Raw genomic sequence first — 26914 nt, 5'->3', positions numbered from 1 at the left:
GTTCCTATTGACAGAAACATTAAGATACCAAAATGAACATAGATTAGAACATAAAACATAGATTAATATGGGTGTATTCACAGTTGTCAGTCTGTACTGTGCCTAAAAGTCCAGTTTGTTTTGACTTATGTGATCACTGCACTCTGTAAACTGGTCTGCTTTTTGTGTAATAGAGTCTCTCCCCCCAGTGTATTCCTGTTCCAAGTGCCATGCTGTGAAGCGCTACACCAGCCAGAGATTAAGTATTAGCATCTCACAAACCCTTATGCTCTCTCACGCCAAACTTACTAAGTTATTTGTGCTCTGCTTCAGTCACAATAAATCTGTAAAAGTGATTGCTGTGTGTTTTGGTATCTGCACTTGGGTCCATCTGTTGGGTCAGCCTGTGGGCCTCATGACACTGAGTACATAAATGTGAAATATGTAAAAACTTACTGTGGATTAAAGAGCAGGTTCCAAAAAGCAGATGAAGAGGACTCCTTTATTTTGTTATGTACTCCTGGTAAGGACAAGAATATTAAAACAAATTCTACAGTAAAACACAAGAAACACTCATTTCAACCATGATACAGTTGTTTAGTGATATTAATCAGTAAGAGAAGGGAAAACATGAATATTTTCATGAATGGAAAGCATGTAGACACTGAGCAAGATATTAACTACCATAAAAGGTAGTTAATAGTGGTAAAATACCTAGAGCAAGACTAATGTGCTGACTCCAGGTTAAATGCACTCCCCCACCCCACCCCACCCCACCAAAAAAACACTACTATGCAAACTATTACAAATAACAACTTAATTAGGAGGTCATGTTTTTTTTCTCTAATACTTTTTACATTGAAAAGTTGAAAAGAAGGGATTAACCATGCACATTCTGCCTACTACATTTTTCAACAAAAGAGTAAAAACATGCATATATCTGCAACTAACCAGACATGTTCCAATATTTTCTAGTAGTTTTTTCATTGTGTAGATATGTGTAAAGATTGTCTCAGTGTGGCAGAAATGTTAAGACTGAAATTATAGGACTCACTGCCTTCTGAAACCTACCTTGCTATTATGGATGTAAAAAAGTAGTTCCACAACTGGTAGCTCAGAAGATGTGTTAGTTTACCAGCTATCCAACTTTCCTGCTTGCTTTGATTTGAATTTTTGCCAGAGTATGGAGTTAGTTAGTAATGAAAGAATCACTGTGTTGAAGTAATTACTTCTCATTGGGTGAACACACATCGATTGAGTTGATCTGAATTTTCCTTGATTCAAATACAACCAACAAAAATGATCATTTAATAATTATAAACATAATATATTCATATTAATCAAGCATTTTTATATCTAAGTAATCAAACAAATGCCTTAGTTGACTTGTTTAAGTGTAATGTGGAGCCGTCACACTCAGTGATAAAACTATTAAGTGGAATTAAAATGCTTATTGCATACACTAAATCACCATATCAACTAAAGAATTTTCAGTGGCATTTTAATTAGTTTTTTCAAAAGTATTCCATTTTATGTTTTATGTTGAACTTGCTTCATGGTATAGGGCCCAGATCAGTGTGATTGATTTATTCTTGCAGTAACATTTATTCAATGCAGAGAAAATCAGGGCCATCTTATTCTAACTTTGACTTTGACGTCACCTAAAACAGAAACTAATCTTTACCTAAACTTACAATAAGCTAAACTTACACCGTTCATAAACATAAGCTTAACTCCTAAGTGTGCATTATCCTTAACCTAAATATAACTTTACATGAACCTAAATTAATCATATTCTAATGTTAACTTTTTTTCCCCATTTTTTCCAATAGAAAGACTTGCTTCTTCTCCCTACAAACAGTGAATGGTTTTACATGTGATATCACACACACACACACACACACACACACACACACACACACACACACCCACCCACACCATTCTTAAAAAAGCTCTCTCTGTGCTTCATCACCACATTGAATTCAGCAGTGCAGGCAGTCTGAGAGAGAGGCACAGCATTAGATGGAAAGCAAATAATAACACATTTATTTAATTAACCTTGAGACACAAACCCTCAGCCCTTCTGTCTCATCATCATGAGGTTTGAGGAGATCCTGGACAAAGTTGGTGGGTTCTCCAAGTTCCAGTTCCTGGTCCTGCTTATCTTGTGTCTTCCCCGTGCCATCCTTCCACTCCATTTTCTCCTGCACAACTTCATCTCAGTCATACCACCTCACCGCTGTTCCCTTCAGAGTACACAACAAAATGAGAAGGACAGTTGGGACTCAGACCCTGAGGTGCTTTCCCTTAGGATTCCCCGCCAGGACGATGGCTCCTTCAGCTCTTGCAGGATTTACAGTCCCCTGCCAGCCTTTAACATCAGCCAAGGAAACCAGTCTGCACCTTGTCCACAGGGATGGGTCTATGACCAGTCACAGTTTCTTTCTACAACTGCCACAGAGGTAAGGATGAAAATGTAAGATCTGTTAGAGTATTTTATCGCAAATGATTAGCACAAGAAAATCTCTACAAAGAAAATCTACTACTAATAATAAGAAAAACATTGATTTTTTTCTCTACACGCTGCACTTCATAACAACTCACTGCATTATATTACTGAGCATTCATGGAACAAAGTTACTGATTTATCCAGAGTCTGTTTCCATGAAAACTTAATCAACAAAGAGAGACAAAACATTACTGATAACACACTTGCTGTTGGTTATGATTGACTAAATCTCACTAAAATCAAATTAATGATCTCTGAATAGAACTAGTAATGATCCAGTCTTATTATTTTTAGATTAACACATTTGAAGGAAAATATTGATCATTTTGCACCACTATGCCCCTCCTGGACATCAATTCAAACTGAACCTATAGTGTCCCAGATAGTAAATTTATGCATCATTTATATCACTATACTAAACTGTTAAAATTTCTATTTAGGTATGGAGGCAAAGTCACCTGCCTACAATATAGCGAACAATAAATAGAAATATTTTTTAAATTTCCTGTTTATCTCTGCTTGTTTACATAACTGATGGGGAAGCTGATTAAATCACTGGAATTAGAATTGAAATTGAGATCAACTTTGTATTCTCTTCTATTGATATGTTATTATATATATATATATATGTATGTATGTATACAATATAAAGCGCCAATATAAAGCGCCTTGTGGCAACTGTTGTTGTGATTCGGAGCCATTCAAATAACATTTAATTGAACTGAACTGAAAAATGAAATTAATATGGCATGACATAATTTTTGGCGGGTAGAAATGGCTACTTTTTTATGCTTACACTCTTATACTATTATACTGTACTTTCATGCTTTTACTTGAGTAAAGAAGCTGAGAGTATCTCTATTACTACTTAAGTTAAGAATATCTATACTTCTACTTAACACTAGAAGTCCCAGGCTTTTCTAACCCTCTGTCAGCCAAGTGGAAGCTAACTTGGCTAGTCTGTTAGCATCAATTCATATGTAAATTGGGTCGTTACCTGAGAATTGTGGAGGGGAGTGGGGGTGTGTGAATGATTGCGGATTTCTAACTGCAAACTGCCTCATTGTTTGTGTGTGGGGAGGGGGAACTGCTAAAAGCTGTGAACTTCATTTTGTGTTCGTCTTGATGCATTCTCAATCATCCAGGAAAATAAATCTCCAAAAGATTTATTGATAAAAACAGTACAAAAAACCCAAAAAATATTTCTACAAAAACAACCATTTGTACACATATTTACAGATAATAATAAAAAGTGAGTGAGTACATTTCAATCACTCACAATCCTGGCACTGCCATGGTATCTGTAGTCTGCATTTACCACATGTGTATCTGTAGCAGTGAACGCATCGCACAGTGGCATGATTGTTCTTGCATTTGTGTTTGACCTGACACGTGGCTCTTTTTCCAGGGCTAGGTGTGGAGGGTTGTGTCTGAAGCAACTGTTCTTTTCTTGCCTTCTTCCCAGCTATATGAGAGTTAGCCAACTCTCTTGCAAACTCCACCAGGAAGTCCACCCGTCTTTCCTGCGTCCCGGTGCATGCTTGATACAGCACATGTGCATTCAGTGCTGCCATGTCAATCATGTTATAGGACCGTGTACTCCCGCACCATCTGGTCCATCACATCCACGCCACACTTTGTGGTGTTGTAAAGGGCGACAGTGTTTGGCTTCCTTTTGGTGGTGTTATCAGTCTGAACCACGCTGTGCATGCTGCTAAGAATATAGACTGTCTTCTTCCGTTTGGCCGGTGCTGTTTCCTGCAGTATATTGCAAGTAAACCTGACAGGTTTGGGATCAAGTTTTGGGTGGCCTGCGACCTAAAATCCAAGTACATTTGCAATGTCCTCACATATCTTGGCAAGGACCCCAATCGTCCCAGTGGGGAGAGACTGTCTGAAAATGTAGTGATGAGGCTGATGGAACTATTCCTAGACAAGGGCAGAAATGTTACCACGGACAATTTCTTCACATCGCTTTCACTTGCGCAAAAACTTCTTAGACGGAAAACCACCATCCTCGGCACAGTCAACAAGATTCGCCGGGAAATTCCTCAGTCCGCTAGATACACAAATCGCAATGAATTCACCACTCAGGTAGGCTGCAGGTCTTTTGTGGTTCTATGTTTATGTGTTTCATAGTGTGTAAAAGTGCTATGGAAATAACAATTTATCTTATTTCTTAGGTGTTTTCAACCACTGCTGCCACGCTGACGGCGTATGCGGCCAAACGGAAGAAGACAGTCTATATTCTTAGCAGCATGCACAGCGTGGTTCAGACTGATAACACCACCAAAAGGAAGCCAAACACTGTCACCCTTTACAACACCACAAAGTGTGGCGTGGATGTGATGGACCAGATGGTGCGGGAGTACACGGTCCGCAGAGGAACACGGCGCTGGCCAGTTGCCGTGTTCTATAACATGATTGACATGGCAGCACTGAATGCACATGTGCTGTATCAAGCATGCAACAGGACGCAGGAAAGACGGGTGGACTTCCTGGTGGAGTTTGCAAGAGAGTTGGCTAACTCTCATATGGCTGGGAAGAAGGCAAGAAAAGAACAGTTGCTTCGGACACAACCCTCCACACCTAGCCCTGGAAAAAGAGCCACGTGTCAGGTCAAACACAAATGCAAGAACAATCATGCCACTGTGCGATGTGTTCACTGCTACAGATACACATGTGGTAAATGCAGACTACAGATACCATAGCAGTGCCAGGATTGTGAGTGATTGCTGAAAATGTTGAAATGTACTCACTCACTTTTTATTGTTATTTGTAAATATGTGTACAAATGGTTGTTTTTTATTTTTGTTTTTTTGTACTGTTTTATCAATAAATCTCAGCAACAAAGGAAATACACCCATGTGTGTTGATTTCTCCCTAAGGCAAACTGAAACACAAGTTTCCTTGTGGCTCAGGAAACTAACCACTCCAAGTGGTTCAGCATGGCCCCACCTTATTTACATAACAAAAGCAGCTGTTCACAGGTGATTAAGGATATTAGCTAAAAGCCTACCAGCCATTTGGCTCGACGGTGGGTTTTATAGGTAGAAAAGCCAAATGGCTCTTCTCTGGGACTTCTAGTGTTAAGCTAATATCTGTAGTTTTCCTACTGCTGGTTTTCAGAGATGTAATGAGTGGTTTTTATGAGCCACTGCAGACTTCCTATTTACTACAAGCTAATAGGAACCCAGTTTCACCCTTAGGTTTCCTTAGCCAGTGTCGAGTAGGCCCATTTAGCAATGGCAATTGCTATTTTATTTACTTAACACATTTCATTACATGTAAGTTCAATGTACTCAACACAGAAGACAAAAACATAAAATCTCTGTAGGTTTACAGTGCCTTAATGCAATGAAAGCAGCAAAACAAAAACAAAAAACAAAAACAAAAAACCCAAAGCAAATCAACAGTACTTATGAAGTGTAAGCCTGGTTCAATAAAAAACATTTTGAGTCTGTTTCTGAATATGTGTACAGTTGTAACTGAGCTCATGCCTGCAGGCAGCTTGTTCCAAAAAACAGGACCACAATAACTTAAGGCACCTTCAGTACACTTAAATCTGATTTTGGAAACCTAATTCTGGAGATCTGCACCTCATGATCTGAGACGTCTGACTGGACTGTGCAAAAGTGTGCAAGTCAGTCACTAACAGGACTTTAAAAGTAATTCTATATTGTACTGAGAGGCAATGAAGTGACTTAAACTCTACGGTAATATCAAATTTAAACATACCAGTAAGGATTCTCTGTGTTGCATTTTGAATGAGCTGAAGTCATCCTACTGGTGATTTGGAAAGTAATGCAAATGGGTCGCTACAATAACCTCAATAACCTAAAACTGAAACAAACACTTCTGTCTTTAGATAAGATGAAAGCCAATAAAAAACCTGACCCACTAAACCAACTGAGTCATGGAGCCTTTGAAATAGAATTTTATGACAATAAACAATAACAATGTCAACAGCAGCTGTAAGATCAAACAGACCTAAAAGTGAAACTCTCACTGTCGATCTTTAGGTTATTGATGATTTTAGGAAGAGTTATTTCTGTACTGTGATTGGATCTGAACCTTGATTAGTACTTAAGACTGTGAGATGAAAAATACTAATTTAGAATAGAATATATATAAAATTCCCCTCTTGCCCCTTTGGGCGGTCTGTCCTTCAAGCTCAGGTCTTGTACCAGAGGCCTGGGAGCTTGAGCGTCCTGCACAGCATCTTTGCTGTTCTTAGGACTGCGCTCTTCTGGACAGATATCCCGGTTGTTGTTCCTGGGATCTGCTGGTTACACTTGCCTAGCTTGGGGGTCACTGTAATGAGTGCTCCGATTAACACTGGGACCACTGTTACCTTCACCTTCCACATCCTCTCAAGTTCTTCTCTCAGCCCTTGGTACTTCTCCAGCTACTCGTGTTCCCTCCTTTTGATGTTGCTATTGCTTGTTAACTGCCTGTTGTATGTTGTATCTCTGCAGTGGGATCTGGTGTGCGACAACAAACACCTGAATCAAGCTCTGGCTACTTATTTCTTTCTTGGGGTCACATTTGGAGCCATTCTGTTTGGGCAGCTTTCTGACAAGTGAGTTCTTCAGTATTCATTGTTATTTTAAACCCTTAGGATCATCTGGCCCTGTAATCCAAACTGCAGGTGAATTTATACAGTCTATGTCTGAGAAAGAAGTATCAACATGCTTTAAGAAAAGCAATGCGAACAACATACAAACAACAAGCAAAAATCCATGTAGAATATATCCCAGTCGGTGGTTTCAAAGCGTATCATCAGATCTGTGGCAGTATGTTGTAGACAGTCCAGTGAAGAGAGGGGCTGAGCTGTCAACTGACCATGGCCTATTGGTGAGTATGATCAGGTGGTGGGGAAGGGTGCTAACGAAACCCGGCCCACCCAAATGTATAGTGAGTGTGCACTGGGAATGCCTGGCTGAGGCCTCGGTCGGCCATGCTCAGCACCTCTATTGCTGAGGCTTCTGCACTGAGCTGTGTCCACAAGGTGGTTGGTAGGGATGAGAATTTAGCGATTCTGATTCCTTTATCGATATCATTTATCGATTCAACTCCTTATTGATTCTCTTATTGATTCTCATTAGCTCTACTGAAAGTCACCACCATCTCTAAGCAGCATATGAAAGACATTATAGTCATCCAAATTCTCCAAAAGTTGATTCTGTTCATCTGGACATAGCGTTTTCAGTGGGAGAAACGTTTCGTCAATCATCCAAGTGACTTCTTCAGTCTCAGCTGACTGCAGGTTTCCCCAATCCTCAGGGCCTTCTTGATGTGATGTTCTTCTGCTTCCCTGGCCGCTGTGTCTGTGGGGATGGTGTTCGCTCTGTGTTGTAGCGTTCTGATGACACCCAGTTTATGCTCCAGTGGATGATGAGAGTCACACCTTCACGCCCTGAGTAAATGTGGTTATCCCAGCTGGACTTTTGTCAAAGCTGGGAAGGCGCCAAAGAAAGCTCCAGCCGATCCAGGAGAGAAGGACAACTGCTGCCTAAGCAAAAACCTGTAGTGATCCCGTATGTGTCAGGAGTATCAGAACAGTTGAGACGCATTTTTTCTAAATACCGTGTCTCTGTGGCTTTCAAACCCCAAAACACACTGCGCCAAAAATTGGTCCACCCCAAGGATCAGGTCCCCTGACACAAACAGAGTAACACAGTGTACGCTGTTAAGTGCCAGAAGGATTGCCAGGATTTATACATCTGGGAAACCAAACAACCTCTGGCAAAGCAGATGGCACAACACAGAAGAGCTACCTCGTCAGGCCAGGACTCTGCAGTCTATTTACACCTACAGGCCAGTGGACACTCTTTCAATGACGAGGATGTATACATCCTGGACAGGGAGGAACGCTGGTTTGAGCGCGGAGTCAAGGAGGCCATTTATGTGAAAAGGGAAAGACCATCTCTGAATTGAGGAGGGGGCCTAAGGGTACATCTTTCACCATCTTACAATGCTGTGATTGCAGCCCTTCCCCAACTCTCTGTGAATGGTACTCATGGCCATTGAGCCGTGGTCTTTGATCAGTGGGCCTTGATCAGTGGTTGTTGATCAATGGTCATGACAATTTGCATATTAATGATCAATAAACTGACCTCCCAGCCCTTTGTTCCTTCAGTGGGCTGGTTTCAGTCATTATGCAAATGTACTGTTTATAGGATTGGGGAAACCTGCAGTCAGGTGAGACTGAAGAAGTCACTTGGATGAGTGACGAAACGTTTCTCCCACTGAAAACACTACGTCCAGATGAACAGATGATCGAGAATGCATCAAGACATTCATGCAAATTAATTACACCCTGAGTAGTCAAATGTTTGTGCATGGTGGAGGTATTTCCCCTCTTTCTAATGATCAGTTTTGGGGTCATTAGTCAAAAAAACTAAACTAAAGTAAAAAATGTATTATGCATGTTACAAAAAACATTTTTTCTTAAAAGTAATGCAGTATATTACCTAATGACACCCAGACATATGTTATACTACTTGTTAAGTTACTTTCATGTTTCTCTGTAAAATGATCTGAAACACGTCTCATAATTACCATTTAACAATACAAACCAACAAGCTACAGCCCCATGTTATTGTGGTAGAGGGAGCAATCAGGCAGAAGAAACAGTTGTATCAGGCTCGGTTAGCCTGTAGGACTTCAGAGCCAGCTGATAGGCACCAGCAGGCCAAGCGGAACACAGCACAGAAGGATAAAGAGGTGCTCTACCAACACTGTGTACAGTGCGAGTGGAGTGTTGCCCAGAGGAGAAAGCTGTGTGGTGCGTGTTGCTGACTTCAACTGAGGAAGTCAGCAACACGCACCACACCGCCCAACAGTATCCTCAACTGAGGATACTGTCGGGCGGTGGCACTTTGAGGACCTCTTTAATCCCACTGACAGAGGGAGGAAGCAAAGACTTGGGATGAGGGGGAGGACTCAAGCATTACCGAGGTCCCAGAGGCAGTGTGGCTGGGTGTTTTGTGGCTCAGCTACAGGAGAGGGGTTGGGCAGTGGGTTCAGGGGACAGTGCCAGAGGAGGCCGGTTGGCAGAGCTATCATCCATTACATCAACTATGGTTCCCTATTTCAGTAGCTGACAGTGCCCAGAGGAGAAAGCTGTGTGGTGCGTGCGAGCTGGAGAGGGCAACTGAAAAGCTTAATGTACATAAAAACACAAAAAGCACTGTAAATAAAAACCACTGTCACCAAACTTTCGAGCAGCAGATCCTTCTTACTTCAGTGGTCCCGAAACCCAGCTTGACATGATGGATCAGTGGCCGGTCCACTCGGTGGAAACAGTGGCGCAGATGGTGGAAGATTTGGCGGTGATGCACCAGGAGCAGGCAGCTGTGCATAGTGAACAGCTAAAGAAACTGCAGGTCCATGCTTAGCAGTAGACGGTTTTATCAAACCTTTTTGGTCGCTCTGGCTCCTTCCAGTGATGCTCCACCAAATAGAGGAAAGTGACAATTCAGAGGCTTTACTTGAGATTTTCCAAACTAAAGTGAGAGGTGTGCCCATAACTGGGCGAGGAATGGGCCTTGACACTGCTGTTGGGGGAGGTCCAGGTGGCCGCTCTTAGCCTCCCTGCCATGGTTAGGGCCTCGTTTGAAAATTTTCGGCAGGCAATCTTGGACTGACTGGATCTCTCCCCGGAGGGCCATCGCCGCTGCTTCCGCGAGGATCAGACAGGGCTGGGAGACATGCCCCTCACCCTACGCTAGGTAGCTGCATGATGTCACAGGCAGGTGGGTGCAGCCAGGCCCCACACCAGGAGAGGTGTGATTACTGGACGTGGTAGTATGAGAAAGGTTTGTTGAGGGGATGGCCAGCCGGTGATAGCAGACCAACCCTGCCCTCCTGGCCGGGAGGCCCTTGAAACTGCTGTAACCCGGTCGGAAGATCACCTGGCAGCGCAGCTGGCATGTGGCAGGAAGTCAACTAATTCCAGCCCCAAGGAGAAGGTTCCATGAGGCTTCCCCAGCCCAGCTAGCTGCTGGAGCACCGACACCCTCCTTCTCCGGTAGAGACCTACTGTATACCTGGTTCATCCTAACCAGGGTTAGGCCCACCTAACCCTGGTTCATCTGGGGCAGACAGTAGACACAGTACTGTCTGGTCATGGTACTTGTCACGGTACTTGATAGTAGACACGGTAGTGATGTTATCTATTTATGACAAATAAAACTTAAAACTGAAACTTGAAACATTTCACATAATAACAGATGGTATACACGGTGATTACCGTCTCTTCTTTTTCTGCAGCATATGTGAAGAAATTAAAACTTTCAAGTTTGAAAAGTTGAGTTCTATTTAGTAAAAATCTAAAGGATAATAACTAAAGCTTAAAAATCAGCTGTAATTATTTTAGTTAAAATTATGACTTTATAACAATCAGATTGTCACAGAAGTTTTTTCATCTAAGCCAGGCATTGCACTACGTCATTGTTGTCCTGTGACTCATTATTACAAGCAGCCTTTGTTCAGACAAAGTCAGCTGCTAGTGTACTGATAAAAAAAACAAGCATGTCTATGTTAGGAAGTATGTTAGGAAGTGGAAGGGAGATGTGGAGGAGCTTGGGGGTAGGTCCAGATTGCACAAAATTGTAAAAAGCTTAAAACATAAATCATTACATTTTGTGGTAATGACAAGTTTATGTAGTCTTCTGAAGTCATTAGTACACAGCTGTGTGAAGAAAAAGTCATGTGGAGACTGTTTTTGTAATCATTGACATGGGCCTATTAGGTAACTAACATTTTGGGATTATTCAACATGTCACATGAGACACAACAGACACTCACACAGAGCTCATATTTCCTGTGATGCGGTTGAGTTTTAGAATCATTTTTGGCTCCACACAATCAGTACAATCTGGCTGATATCACGGGGACTCCATCCATTCATCCATCTGTCCATTCATTTTCTACAGAGTCATTTAAACATTTGCCATATTGCCCTCCATGTCATGGTTTTATTTATTTTTTTAACTAATTAAGTAATTTCTTGATCAACAGAAGACACATCTAAAGTGACATTATAAGTTCAATTCAATTCAATTCAATTCAATTTTATTTATATAGCGCCAAATCACAACAAAAGTCGTCTCAAGGCGCTTTATATTGTACAGTAGATAGCACAATAATAAATACAGAGAAAAACCCAACAATCATATGACCCCCTATGAGCAAGCACTTTGGCGACAGTGGGAAGGAAAAACTCCCTTTTAACAGGAAGAAACCTCCGGCAGAACCAGGCTCAGGGAGGGGCGGCCATCTGCTGCGACCGGTTGGGGTGAGAGAAGGAAAACAGGATGAAAGACATGCTGTGGAAGAGAGACAGAGATTAATAACAGATATGATTCGATGCAGAGAGGTCTATTAGCACATAGTGAGTGAGAAAGGTGACGGAAGGGAAAAACTCAATGCATCATGGGAATCCCCGGCAGCCTACGTCTATTGCAGCATAACTAAGGGAGGATTCAGGGTCACTTGGTCCAGCCCTAACTATATGCTTTAGCAAAAAGGAAAGTTTTAAGCCTAATCTTGAAAGTAGAGATAGTGTCTGTCTCCCGAATCCAAACTGGAAGTTGGTTCCACAGAAGAGGGGCCTGAAAACTAAAGGCTCTGCCTCCCATTCTACTTTTAAATACTCTAGGAACAACAAGTAGGCCTGCAGTGCAAGAGCGAAGTGCTCTAATAGGGTGATATGGTACTACAAGGTCATTAAGATAAGATGGGGCCTGATTATTTAAGACCTTGTATGTGAGGAGCAGGATTTTGAATTCAATTCTGGATTTAACAGGAAGCCAATGAAGGGAAGCCAAAACAGGAGAAATATGCTCTCTCTTTCTAGTCCCTGTCAGTACTCTTGCTGCAGCATTTTGGATCAGCTGAAGGCTTTTCAGCGAGTTTTTAGGACATCCTGATAATAAAGAATTACAGTAGTCCAGCCTGGAAGTAATAAATGCATGAACTAGTTTTTCAGCATCACTGTGAGACAGGATATTTCTAATTTTAGAGATGTTGCGCAAATGGAAGAAAGCAGTCTTACATATTTGTTTAATATGTGCGTTGAAGGACATGTCCTGGTCAAAAATGACTCCAAGGTTTCTCACAGTGTTACTGGAGGCCAAGGTAATGCCATCCAGAGTAAGAATCTGCTTAGATACCATATTTCTAAGATTTTCAGGGCCGAGTACAATAACCTGTTTTATCTGAATTAAGAAGCAGAAAGTTAGCGGCCATCCAGGTCTTTATGTCTTTAAGACATTCCTGCAGTTTAACTAATTGGTCTGTGATACCTGGCTTCATGGATAGATAGAGCTGCGTGTCATCTGCATAGCAGTGAAAATTTATGCTATGTCTTCTAATGATGCTGCCTAAGGGAAGCATGTATAATGTAAATAGAATTGGTCCTAGCACTGAACCCTGTGGAACACCATAATTGACCTTAGTGTCTGAAGAGGACTCTCCATTTACATGTACAAATTGGAGTCTATTAGATAGATATGATACAAACCACTGCAGTGCAGTACCTGTAATACCTACAGCATGTTCTAATCGCTCTAATAGGATATTATGGTCAACAGTATCGAACGCTGCACTGAGGTCTAGCAGGACAAGCACAGAGATGAGTCCACTGTCAGAGGCCATAAGAAGATCATTTGTAACCTTCACTAAAGCTGTTTCTGTGCTGTGCTGAGCTCTGAAACCTGACTGAAACGCTTCAAATAAGCCATTCCTCTGCAGATGATCAGTTAGCTGTTTGACAACTACTCTTTCAAGGATTTTTGATATGAAAGGAAGGTTGGAGATTGGCCTATAATTAGCTAAGACAGCTGGGTCTAGAGATGGCTTTTTAAGTAAAGGTTTAACTACAGCCACCTTGAAGGCCTGTGGTACATAGCCGATTATTAGAGATAGGTTGATCATATTTAAGATTGAAGCATTAATTAATGGCAGGACTTCTTTGAGCAGTTTTGTAGGAATGGGGTCTAAAAGACACGTTGATGGTTTGGAGGAATTAATTATTGAAGTTAACTCAGAAAGATCAATTGGAGAAAAAGAGTCTAACTTAACATCGATGGTACTAAAAGTAGCTGTAGATAATATTACATCTGTGGGATGATTATTGGTAATTTTTTCTCTAATGATAAAAATTTTATTTGTGAAGAAGTTCATGAAGTCATTACTAGTTAACGTTAAAGGGATTGTTGGCTCAGTAGAGCTCTGACTTTTTGTCAGCCTTGCTACAGTGCTGAAGAGAAACCTGGGGTTGTTCTTATTTTCTTCAATCAGTGACGAATAGTAAGATGTTCTGGCTTTGCGGAGGGCTTTCTTATAAAGCAGCAAACTATTTCTCCAGGCTAAATGATGATCCTCTAAATTTGTGACACGCCATTTCCTCTCCAGCTTACGAGTTATCTGCTTTAGGCTACGTGTTTGAGAATTATACCACGGAGTCAGGGACTTTGGATTTGAGGCCTTAGTTTTCACAGGACCTACAGTATCCAGAGTCGTACGTAGTGAGAAGGTAAAATTATTAACAAGATAATCAACCTCTGTTGGAGTAGCGTTCAGATAGCTGCTCTGCTCTATGTTGGTACAGGGCATTGAAGATGATAACAGTGGGTGGATTATATTCTTAAACTTAGTTACAGCACTTTCAGAAAGACATCTACTTTGATAAAGTCTACTCTCCACTGCTGTGTAATCAATTATTGTAAATGTAAATGTTATCAGGAAATGATCAGACAGCAGAGGGTTTTCAGGAAACACTGTTAAATGTTCAGTTTCTATGCCATACGTTAAAACAAGATCTAGAGTGTGATTAAAGTGGTGGGTGGGTTCTTTTACATTTTGAGAGAAGCCAGTTGAGTCTAATAACAGATTAAATGCGATGTTGAGGCTGTCATTTTTAGCATCTACATGGATGTTAAAATCACCCACAATAATTATTTTATCTGAGCTGAGCACTAAATCAGATAAAAAGTCTGAGAAATCAGAGAGAAACTCTGTGTAAGGCCCAGGTGGACGATAGATGATAACAAGTAAGACTGGTTTCTGAGTTTTACAGCTGGGGTGGACGAGGCTAAGCATCAGGCTTTCAAATGAATTAAAAGTCTGTCTTGGTCTTTCGTTAATTAATAGGCTGGTGTGAAAAATTGCTGCCACACCGCCCCCTCGGCCTGTGCTTCGAGATTTCTGGTAGTTAGAATGACTCGGGGGTGTTGATTCATTTAAACTAACATACTCATCCTGCTGCAACCAGGTTTCTGTAAGGCAGAGTAAATCGATTTGTTGATCAATTATTAAGTCATGTACTAACAGAGACTTGGAGGAGAGAGACCTAATATTTAATAATCCACATTTCACTGTTTTACTCTTTGGTTCAGATGTGGATACTGTATTGTTCTTTCTTTGTGATTTTTTATGTTTAAGTTGTTTATTGCTGGTTTTTGGTTTGTTTTTTGTCTTTTTGGGAGCTGACACAGTCTCAATGGAGATGGGTTTTTGGGGGGGTAGCAGGAGGAGAGAAGCTGCAGAGAGGCGTGTAAAACTGCAACTCTGCTTCCTGGTCCCAACTCTGGATAGTCATATTTTGGGGGGTTTAATAAATTTGTCCATATTTCTAGAAATGAGAGCTGCTCCATCCAAAGTGGGATGGATGCCGTCTCTCCTAACAAGACCAGGTTTCCTCCAGAAGGTTTGCCAATTATCTATGAAGCCCACATCGTTTCTGGGACACCACTCAGACAGCCAGCAATTTAAGGAGAACATGCGGCTAAACATGTCACTCCTGGTCTGATTGGGGAGGGGACCAGAGAAAACTACAGAGTCCGACATTGTTTTTGCAAAGTTACACACCGATTCAATATTGATTTTAGTGACCTCCGATTGGCGTAACCGGGTGTCATTACTGCCGACGTGAATTATGATCTTACTGTATTTACGTTTACCCTTAGCCAGCAGTTTTAAATTTCCTTCAATGTCGCCTGCTCTGGCCCCTGGAAGACAATTGACTATGGTTGCCGGTGTCTCTAGCTTCACATGTCTGAGAACAGAATCACCAATTACCAGAGTTTGACCCCCGGCGGGTGTGTCGCCGAGTGGGGAAAAACGGTTAGACACATGAACAGGTTGGTGGTGTACCTGGGGCTTCAGTTTAAGACTATGCTTCCTCCTCACCGTCACCCAGCCGCCCTCTTTCCCCAGCTGCTTGGGGTCTGCCGGGGAACAGCTAGTGGGGCCTATGCTATCTTCGGCTGCACCAGCTACAGGGGCCTGGCTAGCTATGGGTGAATGAAGGGTGCGAAGCCGAGTCTCCAATTCAGTAATCCTGGCCTCCAGAGCTGCAAATATGCTACATTTGTTACAGGTATCATTACTGCTAAAGGAGGCCGAGGAGTAACTAAACATCTGACACAATGAGCAGGAAAGTGCAGGAGGGACAGGTGAAGTAGCCATGGTGCTAACGAGTCGGCTACGAGCTAAGCTAAGCTAGCGAAACAGTAAAGAGACAGTGAGTGAATACTTTGGCTATAAATTAGGTAGTGAGTACACAGAAAGGGTGATTCAGATGAAGCACGTTAAGATTATACTATGAAAAAGGGATGTATCAAAAGATTTAAATTAAATTGCTAAGCAGAAAAGCTACTCAGAAACACCACTGTGTTTGAGCAGGAACAGGAAGTGATACTCTACCACAAAGCTAGCGAACACCAAGTGACAGCGCCACATTGCTGCAACTGTAAGGTCCATTTAGTGTCATACTAATGTGTTTAATCTCATTAAACACATTTACCCATAATGAACCTGCAGTTCTAGCTCATCTAATACAGTTGAAACTCACTGCTAAAATTTGTATGTTGCAGGTTTGGTCGTAAGTCAATGATTCTGGTAGCTTTCATTGCCTCCACGACATTAGGAGCCACTTCTGCCTTCTCCACTTCCTACACTATGTTTGCAATCTCCAGAGCAGTCTGTGGTGCAGCCCTCAGTGGGATGTCAATCATTGGTGTGGTTCTCGGTAAGAAATTAGTGGAACACAAAGTCTAATGTCCATTCACTTAAATTTCACTTGAAAACATTTCTACAGTACCTCTTTAATCAGTGTACAACCTGCTGTGAAGTGTTGTGCAATGTTTTTTGTTTATTGGATATTATTCTTTGTAAAAATATAACTTTTTAAATCATATCATCTGAACTCTTTCTTTCCTTCAAAAATATGTTTCATCATTATGCATTGGTTTGATTGTTAGCAGTCTAAAGATAGAGAGAAATGTAATGTAATGGCAGTCTGCAAATGCTTTTTGTGCTCCATTATGCAGAAGGTGTCTTTTGGCACTGGTGGGTCAGTGATGAGAGCAATATTAGCCTGATTTTAGCCCGAGACCTACAAAGTCCAGGTTGGGAGTAGCTCCGGCATACTCTGTAATTCCAAGGTTTGTCAGCCAAAAAGATGTGATATACAGTGGCTTGCAAAAGTATTCGGCCCCCTTGAACTTTCCCAAATTTTGTCACATTACAGCCACAAACATGAATCAATTTTATTGGAATTCCACGTGAAAGACCAATACAAAGTGGTGTACACGTGAGAAGTGGAACGAAAATCATACATGATTCCAAACATTTTTTACAAATAAATAACTGAAAAGTGGGGTGTGCGTAATTATTCAGCCCCCTTTGGTCTGAGTGCAGTCAGTTGCCCATAGACATTGCCTGATGAGTGCTAATGACTAAACAGAGTGCACCTGTGTGTAATCTAATGTCAGTACAAATACAGCTGCTCTGTGACGGCCTCAGAGGTTGTCTAAGAGAATATTGGGAGCAACTACAACATGAAGTCCAAAGAACACACCAGACAGGTCAGGGATAAAGTTATTGAGAAATTTAAAGCAGGCTTAGGCTACAAAAAGATTTCCCAAGCCTTGAACATCCCACAGAGCACTGTTCAAGCGATCATTCAGAAATGGAAGGAGTATGGCACAACTGTAAACCTACCAAGACAAGGCCGTCCACCTAAACTCACAGGCCGAACAAGGAGAGCGCTGATCAGAAATGCAGCAAAGAGGCCCATGGTGACTCTGGACGAGCTGCAGAGATCTACAGCTCAGGTGGGGGAATCTGTCCATAGGACAACTATTAGTCGTGCACTGCACAAAGTTGGCCTTTATGGAAGAGTGGCAAGAAGAAAGCCATTGTTAACAGAAAACCATAAGAAGTCCTGTTTGCAGTTTGCCACAAGCCATGTTGGGGACACAGCAAACATGTGGAAGAAGGTGTTCTGGTCAGATGAGACCAAAATGGAACTTTTTGGCCAAAATGCAAAACGCTATGTGTGGCGGAAAACTAACACTGCACATCACTCTGAACACACCATCCCCACTGTCAAATATGGTGATGGCAGCATCATGCTCTGGGGGTGCTTCTCTTCAGCAGGGACAGGGAAGCTGGTCAGAGTTGATGGGAAGATGGATGGAGCCAAATACAGGGCAATCTTGGAAGAAAACCTCTTGGAGTCTGCAAAAGACTTGAGACTGGGGCGGAGGTTCACCTTCCAGCAGGACAACGACCCTAAACATAAAGCCAGGGCAACAATGGAACGGTTTAAAACAAAACATATCCATGTGTTAGAATGGCCCAGTCAAAGTCCAGATCTAAATCCAATCGAGAATCTGTGGCAAGATCTGAAAACTGCTGTTCACAAACGCTGTCCATCTAATCTGACTGAGCTGGAGCTGTTTTGCAAAGAAGAATGGACAAGGATTTCAGTCTCTAGATGTGCAAAGCTGGTAGAGACATACCTTAAAAGACTGGCAGCTGTAATTGCAGCAAAAGGTGGTTCTACAAAGTATTGACTCAGGGGGCTGAATAATTACGCACACCCCACTTTTCAGTTATTTATTTGTAAAAAATGTTTGGAATCATGTATGATTTTCGTTCCACTTCTCACGTGTACACCACTTTGTATTGGTCTTTCACGTGGAATTCCAATAAAACTGATTCATGTTTGTGGCTGTAATGTGACAAAATGTGGAAAAGTTCAAGGGGGCCGAATACTTTTGCAAGCCACTGTATATGCCCTTGCTCAGCATTCCTCCATTCCAGCATTTCCGGTTCTGAAATGCCCTTCTGAGTTTTTCCCAGTGTTTCACAGTACCTGTCAGCATTTATTGTGATCCCAACAGGCAGAAAGTCACCAACAATATTTCGGTCTCAATACACAGTTGCGCACTGCCCGCACTGCGCGCACTGTGCGTAAGCATTCTCCACAACACTACGCATCCACACGTCACCTGTCAAACTGTTGCTCTCGCAAAACCGAAGTTTAGTCTGGAGTTTGCACCCAGTGACTACAACCTGTTCCCAAAGTTGAAAGAACATTTGTCCGGAATGCGATTCTGCGGCGGCAGTGAGCAGATATGACACGAGCATTGTAAAACTGCCAAAGCGTCTACAAAAATGCATCGACCGAAATGGCGATTATGTAGAAAAATAAATAAGTGTGTGTCAACACCTTCTCATTTAATGGTTTTTCTTTATTTTCATCATTATTTACATTGTAGATTCTCACTGAAGGCATCAAAAACATTTGGAAAGTTGTAAACAAAAAAGTGTGAAATAACTCAAAACATGTTTTAGAATTTTGATTCTTCAAAATAGCCACCCTTTGCTTTGATTACTGCTTTGCACAGGAGTTCCCAGAGATACTGAGAACTTGTTTACCCATTTGCCTTTACTCTCTGGTCCATCTCATCCATCCCAAACCATCTCCATTGGGTTTAGGTTAGGTGACTGTGGAGGCCAGGCCATCTGGCGCAGCACTTCATCACTCTCCTTCTTGGTCAAGCAGCCCTTACACAGTCTGCAGGTGTGTTTGAGGTCATTGTCCTGTTAAAAACATATTCAAGGATGATGATGATCCTAACCCCATTAAGAAGGCAAGAAGTTCCACAAATGAACACTGACAGGCACACCTGTGAAGTGAAACCATTTTCAGAGACTACATCATGAAGCTCATTGAGAGAAGGCCAAGGGTTAGCAGCGCTGTCAACAAAGCAAAGGGTAGCTACTTTCAGTAATCTAAAATATAAGAGATATTTAGATTTATTCATCAAGTTTTTCTTTGCTTCATATATTTGATGTTTTCAGTGTGTATCTACAATGTACAGTACCATGTGTAAACTTCTTCTTCTTCTTCTTCTTCTTCTTTTTATTCAAATTGGTCTATCTATTTATATTTTTATTCTTTGGTACAACTATTCTGAATCCAGCATGAAAGTTGAATGAAAAAAAGCATTTACTTAAATTCTGTTTTGCAGAATTTTGTTTTAAAAAAAAAATTCTACATTTTCTCTTGCATTTTTGGGAAATATAACTATATAGTATTCAGACATTGTCGGTAGTTGTCTTTTGCAATGTGAAGTTTTTTTTGTATGATCAAACATGGGACTTTGCAGGACTGCTAGATTTTTTTTAATATTTTAGCTATTCAATAGTGAGACATTATTTGATCTAACAAAGACAAGTAAAAAAAATCAGGCTTTTATCTTCAATAGTTTTTGAGATATTCATGTTGAAACATGGCTTCAGATTTCAATGTGTGAAAAAACGGCCTAATTACAAAATATATCTTGAAAAGTATTTGATTTATCAAGCAATCATGATGTTTTCAAACTTTGTATGATGAAAACGAAAATGGTTGAGCAGAGATGTTGATTTGAGATGGAATGATGCTTATGTAAAATCCAACTTGTTCACTTTCTTTTACTTCCTCCTCAGGTATTGAATGGACAGATATAAAGCATCGTACCTTTGCTGGTACTGTTATGAGTTTATCTTGGAGTGTTGGGAACATGTTTCTGGCCCTGCTGGCCTACTTTATACGAGACTGGAGGCATTTGACTTTGGCAGTGACAGCGCCCTGCATTACTGCCATCATTCCCTGGTGGTAAGGAGTTTCCATTTTCAATACTAACAGAAAACATGTTTTTGTCTGTGTGTTTTTAAAATCCAGTTTCTTCTGCCTCACTTCAGGTGGCTTCCTGAATCAGCCCGGTGGTTGCTGGCTAATGGGAGAGTGGAGGAAGCTAAGAAGTATCTGATTCAGTGTGCTAAAGTCAATGGGAAGAATGAATACATATCCAAACTGGATAGTGAGGTGAAGCTAATGTTACTTGTGTGCAAAATTAACATCTACAACTATATACGGTTTAGAGTAGCATTTCAAATACGATTGGTTTTACACTGGAAGAATTCAGGATGTTGATGTCTGTTAATCAAGCTTTCAATCTCCCCGAACCATTTTTAACCTACAATCAAGCTTTACATCTCAGTGTAATTGTCCAAAACAAAAAGTTTACAAAAGACACTGGAACTCCAGAAACAGTTCAGGGGGCCAGCACAGAGGTTGACGGCACATGAGTGCAAAACAGAGCAGTTCAAAGGGCCGACGGCACGATAGTTTGTAACAGGGCAGTTCAGGGGGCCGACCTGGAGGTCAACAGCACAGGAGTCCAGGCCAAAACATTTCAGGAGGCCTACTGCACGGAAAAATAGTTCAGGAGGCCCACTGCAGAGCCAGCGCTGGCGGCAGAGCAGTTCTGGAGGCTGACAGCAGAGCCAGCGGCAGCGATGAGACAATCCAGGTTGCTGGCCGTTAGGAAAGTGACAACGGCGCAGGCGAAGCAAGTCCAGACGTGATGCTGGACGTGGACATGGATGAGCAAGATACAGAGAACACAGAGACCTGACACGTGGGGCAGGAAGGCACAGAGTAGATGCAACTCGAACACAGGGGAGGCACATAAACAAAAACCTAAAGACTACAAATTATGATATACTAAGGAACTAGAGAGCTAGAAATACTGAAAAACGAAACCAAGAGACTAGCAGTGAAAAAATTATGATGAAATCAAAGATCAATAATGGTACAAACTCAAAACACTGGGTCGCAGACCCAGGACCGTGACAGCAGTCCATTGTTCCATCACCCTATTTGATTAAACTACACTTTGGTAATGAAATAACATGGCATGCACCTCAAAACACAACCAATCAGACAACCTCATGTTAAGGCTCATGAAAAATGTCTTAAGGGTACAGCTCTGCATTCTAAACTGGTTAAGCAGTGGTTTGACCCATACTGAAATACTACTGATAGGGCTTTACCTCAGGTCACGGGGTGGCTGTGGCTCAGGTGGTAGAGCAGATCAGCTACTAACCAGAAGGTTGGGGGTTTGATCCTTGGCTTCCCCAGTCTGCATGCCAAATATCCTTGGGCGAGATACTAACCCCAAGTTGCCCTCCGATGCATTCATCGGAGTATGAATGTGTGTTAATGTAGTTTAGTTTGCACTTGGGTTTAGAAGTGCTTGTATGAATGGGTGAATGAGGCATGTTGTATACAGTGCTTTGAGTACTCTGGGAGAGTAGAAAAGTGCTATACAAGAATCAGTCCATATCAGACTGACTAGGGTATTACTACTAAAACATCATAAACAAGTTTTAAAAATAAGTGGGAAATGCAGTTTTTTTTCCCCTCCAGGACCTTTCAAAGGTGCTATTATAAGTCATGTTTGACTTTGTGCCTTTCTGTATAGTTCCTGGGACACTATTCACAATAATATCTGTTTTAGTTTTTGCTGAAGTTTATAAAAATTAGTGTCAAAAATGAAAATGAAATGATCAAGACATGCAAAATACATTTCCTGTGGTCGAAAACTATTTTGTGCAGCTTTCTTGCATTTACAATTTTCAGGGATATACCTTTGACATTTCTTTAACTACAAAATGGGTAACAAAACAAAACAAAACAAAAACATTTGGGGGTTTATTGTACTTCTTTTTTTTTTTTTTTTTTTTTAGCAATTTTGTGTAGTTACTATGGATTTTATCATACATATTATTAAGATTTGGGATATAGCAGATACATTGATGTATAGCAACTTGAAATGCTCCAAAAACTTTAAAGCATAGCTCAATTAATATTGCAATTACTATCAATTCATTTTATTAAAATAGTGCCAAATCACATCAGCAGGTGCCTCAAAGCAAGCCAAATAAACCCGAATAAAAAGAAAATTGAATTGAATTCAATAGTTAATGGATTTGCTTTACTTGCAAAAGATCTTTAATTCAAGAACAAGAATAGACACGCCCAGCACCAGAGGGTCACAAGCTGAGTGTTTCATCCAAAGGGCATCTGGCATAAAATCTGACCCAATTCAAACATATCGATCCATCTACTGTGGTGATCCTTTGGGAAAAGGGCGACCCTTTGCGGCTGACTGCACTTTTTAAAATATATATTTATACTTTTCTGTACTGCAGGTTCTGGTGAAGGTGACAGTTTCTGAGGTGGCTGAAAACAACCACTCCTATCTGGATTTGGTCAAAACACCTCAGCTGAGGAAGATCACGCTTGTCTCTGGATTCTTCTGGTACCAAGTCATTCTTTGAAAGCACTACTTGCTACTGTTGTCCTTTCATGTTATCTGTGTGTTTTCATTTTGTGTTGCTAAACCTCCAGGTTTGCTGTTGCTTTCCTGTACTATGGGATTAGTTTCAAGATCTCAGGTTTTGGCGTCAATATCTACCTCACACAGTTCATCTATGGTGCCATTGAAGTTCCTGCCAAAGTCTTCGCCTTCTTCATCTTGGACTGGATTGGTCGACGAAATGGCCAGGCGTGGTTTCTAATCATAACAGGATCTCTGATTGGAATAAACACGTTCATTCCTCTAGGTTAAATAACTTCCTGACTTATTTACACTTAAAGTAAATGAGACTTGCAGACCTCTCTTTATTTAATTAGCTTTAGTTAGCTTCATAAATCCACTCCAAGGTTTCAGATATCTTACACATCTTTGATCTGTTTCTTGCTCAGAGTTCTCTGTGCTTCGTACATGCATTGCTGTTGTGGCAAAGGGTTTCTCTGAGTCAGCTTTCACCACCGCATTTCTTTATTCGGCTGAACTCTATCCAACCATCCTCAGGTATAACCCCTTGAGGGTTCTGAAACATCACCATTTCACATAAAGTGCGCAGAACTAATGCTCTTTTTAGTTACAAATTTTATGCAGTAAATGTACTTTGTGATGCAGCATTAAAATCATAGTTCCTGGTTGTGTTGTTGTGGGCAGGCAATGTGGTATAGGTTACACCTCGTGTATATGTCGGATTGGGAGTTCCCTGGCTCCACTGATCATGCTGCTGGATGATGTCTGGGATCTTCTGCCCCCTCTGATCTTTGCTGGCACTGGTATTATCAGCGGCAGCTTGGTCTTCCTGCTCCCAGAGACACTCAATGTCCGTCTGCCTGAAAACATTGTTGATGTTGAAGAGGGAAGGTACGGTATAGACAAGACAGCAAAAAAGCAAATCAGAGAGGGGGGGGGCGGGGGGCTCCCTGACTTCTAGTAACATTCAAACATGAGTCATGAGTTCAATTTAATCTCAAAGTATCTGTATTCTGAAAGTACTTTATTGCTTTAATGCTATCACACCATAGACATACACTGTTAACATATACCCACAAACAGACCAAACCTGTCTTACTGTCAGGGTAATCAGTAGGGATGGGAATAAGATAAGAAATTAACATTCCGTTTCCGTTATCAATATCACTTAGGAATTCAATTCCTTATCGATTTGTCAATTCTCATTGGGTTCTCATTGGCTCCGTTTTGAGAGTCACCATGTTTGCTAAGCAGACGTTACTTAATTACTCCCATGAGGAGTAATTGGTTATATACTTGTTACATTACTTTCACATTTCTCTGTAAAATGACCTGAAACGATTTGTCTTATAATTACCATTTAAACAATATAAACCTATATGCTGCAGTCTCACACCAACCAACATGAATTCCTATCCTAATGAGGAGACACACAAGCTTTCTAGTATTTAGGTACAAACACAAAGCCGACAGCACTAAGCAAAGATGAATACCAGAGATAGAGAGAGAGAGACAAAGAGAATTCAAAGCAATCACAACAGTTATTCTACTTTAGAAGCATGAACAATTAAAAACGGAGGCTGCAGCCTGACTGCTCATCAGATTGTTCCCTGTTGAAGTTCAGGGTCTGGCTTTTATTATATTTTGTCCACCCAGACCTTACAGGGCACTTTTGACAAGTTCTTGACAAGTACTGGATTTTGTTAAGAAAAGTAAAAAGTGGAAAAATCACATTAATGTTGCTGTCTTAAATTACTGATGCTTTATTTTCCTCTTAGCAAATGAAAGAGAAAAAATGACTGTTTTCCTCTGTTTTTCTTTTCTTTGTAGACACAGGCAGGTTGATGCAAAGGAAGATGCAGAGATTGAGCTGGTAAACAGTACAGAGGCAGCACCTTCAAAAGAAGACTGATCAGCTGCTGGCCAGAGAAGACATTCTTTTTGATGGTTCTGGTTCATTAACACATGAATTATTGCTCTCTATATTGGGAGTTTACAGACTAGTGACTATTCTGTTCTGATCTTCATTTTGACCTCATATTGTTTCAGTTAGGACTGTTCAGTACAATATAGCATGCATCAAGTTTGTCATTTTAATGTTTTAAGCCTTGAAGTCTAATTTTAAAACTGTCAACCAACCGCTACTGATATTCAGCTTTCAATTTGCCTAATTGTGTGAATGCCGTTTATTGTGTGAGTTCCTGTTTCTCTTTATTGTGTGAATGCCTCACAGGCATTCACACTATTGAGATCCTGTTTCTCTTTAAACTTAATTATTGTGTGAATGCCTCACTGGCATTCACACTATTGAGTTCCTGTTTCTCTTTATTCTTTATTATTCTAGTTGCTTCCGTACGTTTTTCGCCATGGAACTACTCCCTCAGTTTTCAGCTGATTTTCACCGTTCAAACTCTAAACTGTTCTGCTCTTTCTGCTAATGCCGGCTATGAATTTTGGTGTTTATTACTATTATACTTTTTAAATATTACACTTTTTTCCTTTAATTTGTCCCATTGAAATGAATGGGAAACTTCCAAAATTCTGCTAAAACTTGCTTGTTTTTTAAACTTAACCACATCCTCATACTTTTACGTAGAAACTCCATTCAAACTTTAAAACGTTCTCAAATTATTGGGCTATGCCTGTGTGATTCAGCTTTTTTATATTTTTTACCGTTTTAATTTAATGCCTCTTTAAGTTTTCAGTTGCAGCTTTGTAATTTTTCAGAAATACATGCGTTTTTCAATTCTCACATGAGTCACTTTCTCAATTTCTCTTCAGAAATGTCATTCATGTTGTGGAAGTTACAGATTTTTATCAAATCGCCTCAGAGCAACACAAAGTCTAAAAACTCTCCATAGAAAGTCAATGGGGACTTTGTTCAAAATCACCGCTGGAATTCTCTAATGAGAGGCATTTTCAAACCGTCATATCTCCTTAACAAAGCAAAGTTAAGACATGAGGCTTGTGTCAGTTCATCTTCAGACACTGCTGACACTCACGGTCGAAGCAGTTTTTACAGTCATCTTACCGTTGAGCCATGATTTACGTTTGTTTGAGGGGTGGAAATCTGTCCTTCTCTCAGTTTTCAAACACTGACAATGAAGCCGTTTCTTCTCTCGTCATATCTCCGCGACTCTTTTCTGCACAAATTTCAGATTATTCAACTGTTTTCAGAACAAACTTCAGCTTCTTCAGCTCTTGTCAGTAGATTGTTCTCCTTCTACTGTTTTCAGGTTCCACTACGAGGCATTCACACAGCATTTTCGCAGGAAATGCAAATTTTCTAGCTATTCTAGTTGCTAATTTCTTTGCCACTTAACTACTCCCTCAGTTTTCATCCGATTTTCACCATTCAAACTTTAAACTGTTCTGCTCTTTCTGCTAATCCCTGCTATATCTTTTGGTGCTCATAACTGTTGTACTTTTTGAGATATTAAGCTTTTTTTGCAATTTTTTTAGCCCATTGAAATCAATGGACCACATTACAAGTGTGATCACTGATTTTGCCCTGCAGAGTGAGCTGTGTGTTAGCTCAGTGAGATGAGCAGTCATCCTCAGAGCAGGAGGGCCGGGTTCAAATCCTGCTTATGGCAGCATTTAACAGTTCAACTGTTTTAACTCTTTTCAGCACAATTTTCAGCTTTTTCACCACTTTTCAGCACAATTTTCAGTCTCTTCTGCTCTTTTCAGCACAATTTTCAGCTTTTTCACCTCTTTCTAGCACAAATTTCAGCCTCTTCTGCTCTTTTCAGCACAATTATCAGACTTTTCACCTCTTTTCAGCTCATTTTTCAGGTTCTTCATCTCTTTTTTGCTGAACATTTAGCTTTTTCACCTCTTTTCAGCACAATTTAGCTTCTTCTGCACAGTGCCCATTTTTTTCTGTCATCATATCTTTGTTTGAGACCAGAACTGCTTTGGTGCAGTGGGATGAACAGCCGCCGTGAGA

General features: G+C 40.9%; 1 protein-coding gene across 1 annotated transcript; it reads left to right on the top strand.

The window, feature by feature from the left end:
• The first annotated feature begins 1795 nt into the window (after nt 1-1795).
• slc22a7a (solute carrier family 22 member 7a) lies at nt 1796-25336 on the top strand. The gene is made up of 10 exons (XM_019360440.2): nt 1796-2441; nt 6967-7070; nt 16375-16529; nt 20285-20453; nt 20540-20663; nt 22835-22944; nt 23034-23248; nt 23391-23499; nt 23647-23853; nt 24793-25336. The coding sequence occupies exons 1-10, from the start codon at nt 2076-2078 to the stop codon at nt 24872-24874; spliced, it is 1641 nt and encodes a 546-aa protein (XP_019215985.1). The 5' UTR covers nt 1796-2075; the 3' UTR covers nt 24875-25336.
• The last annotated feature ends 1578 nt before the right edge of the window (nt 25337-26914 follow it).

The sequence above is a fragment of the Oreochromis niloticus genome, linkage group LG6 (genome assembly GCF_001858045.2).
Source record: "Oreochromis niloticus isolate F11D_XX linkage group LG6, O_niloticus_UMD_NMBU, whole genome shotgun sequence".
Lineage (NCBI taxonomy): Eukaryota > Metazoa > Chordata > Actinopteri > Cichliformes > Cichlidae > Oreochromis > Oreochromis niloticus.
The sequence above is the reverse complement of the archived record's forward strand: the minus strand, read 5'-3'. Positions and strand labels throughout refer to the sequence as shown.

What these genes read in the sequence shown, in the direction of transcription:
- slc22a7a (XM_019360440.2), top strand. Translation starts at nt 2,076, where the DNA reads ATGAGGTTTGAGGAGATCCTGGACAAAGTTGGTGGGTTCTCCAAGTTC. An exon ending in ACTGCCATCATTCCCTGGTG is followed by an intron (nt 20,454 to 20,539) that starts GTAAGGAGTTTC and finishes GCCTCACTTCAG; the next exon opens with GTGGCTTCCTGAATCAGCCC. An exon ending in GTTGATGTTGAAGAGGGAAG is followed by an intron (nt 23,854 to 24,792) that starts GTACGGTATAGA and finishes TTTTCTTTGTAG; the next exon opens with ACACAGGCAGGTTGATGCAA.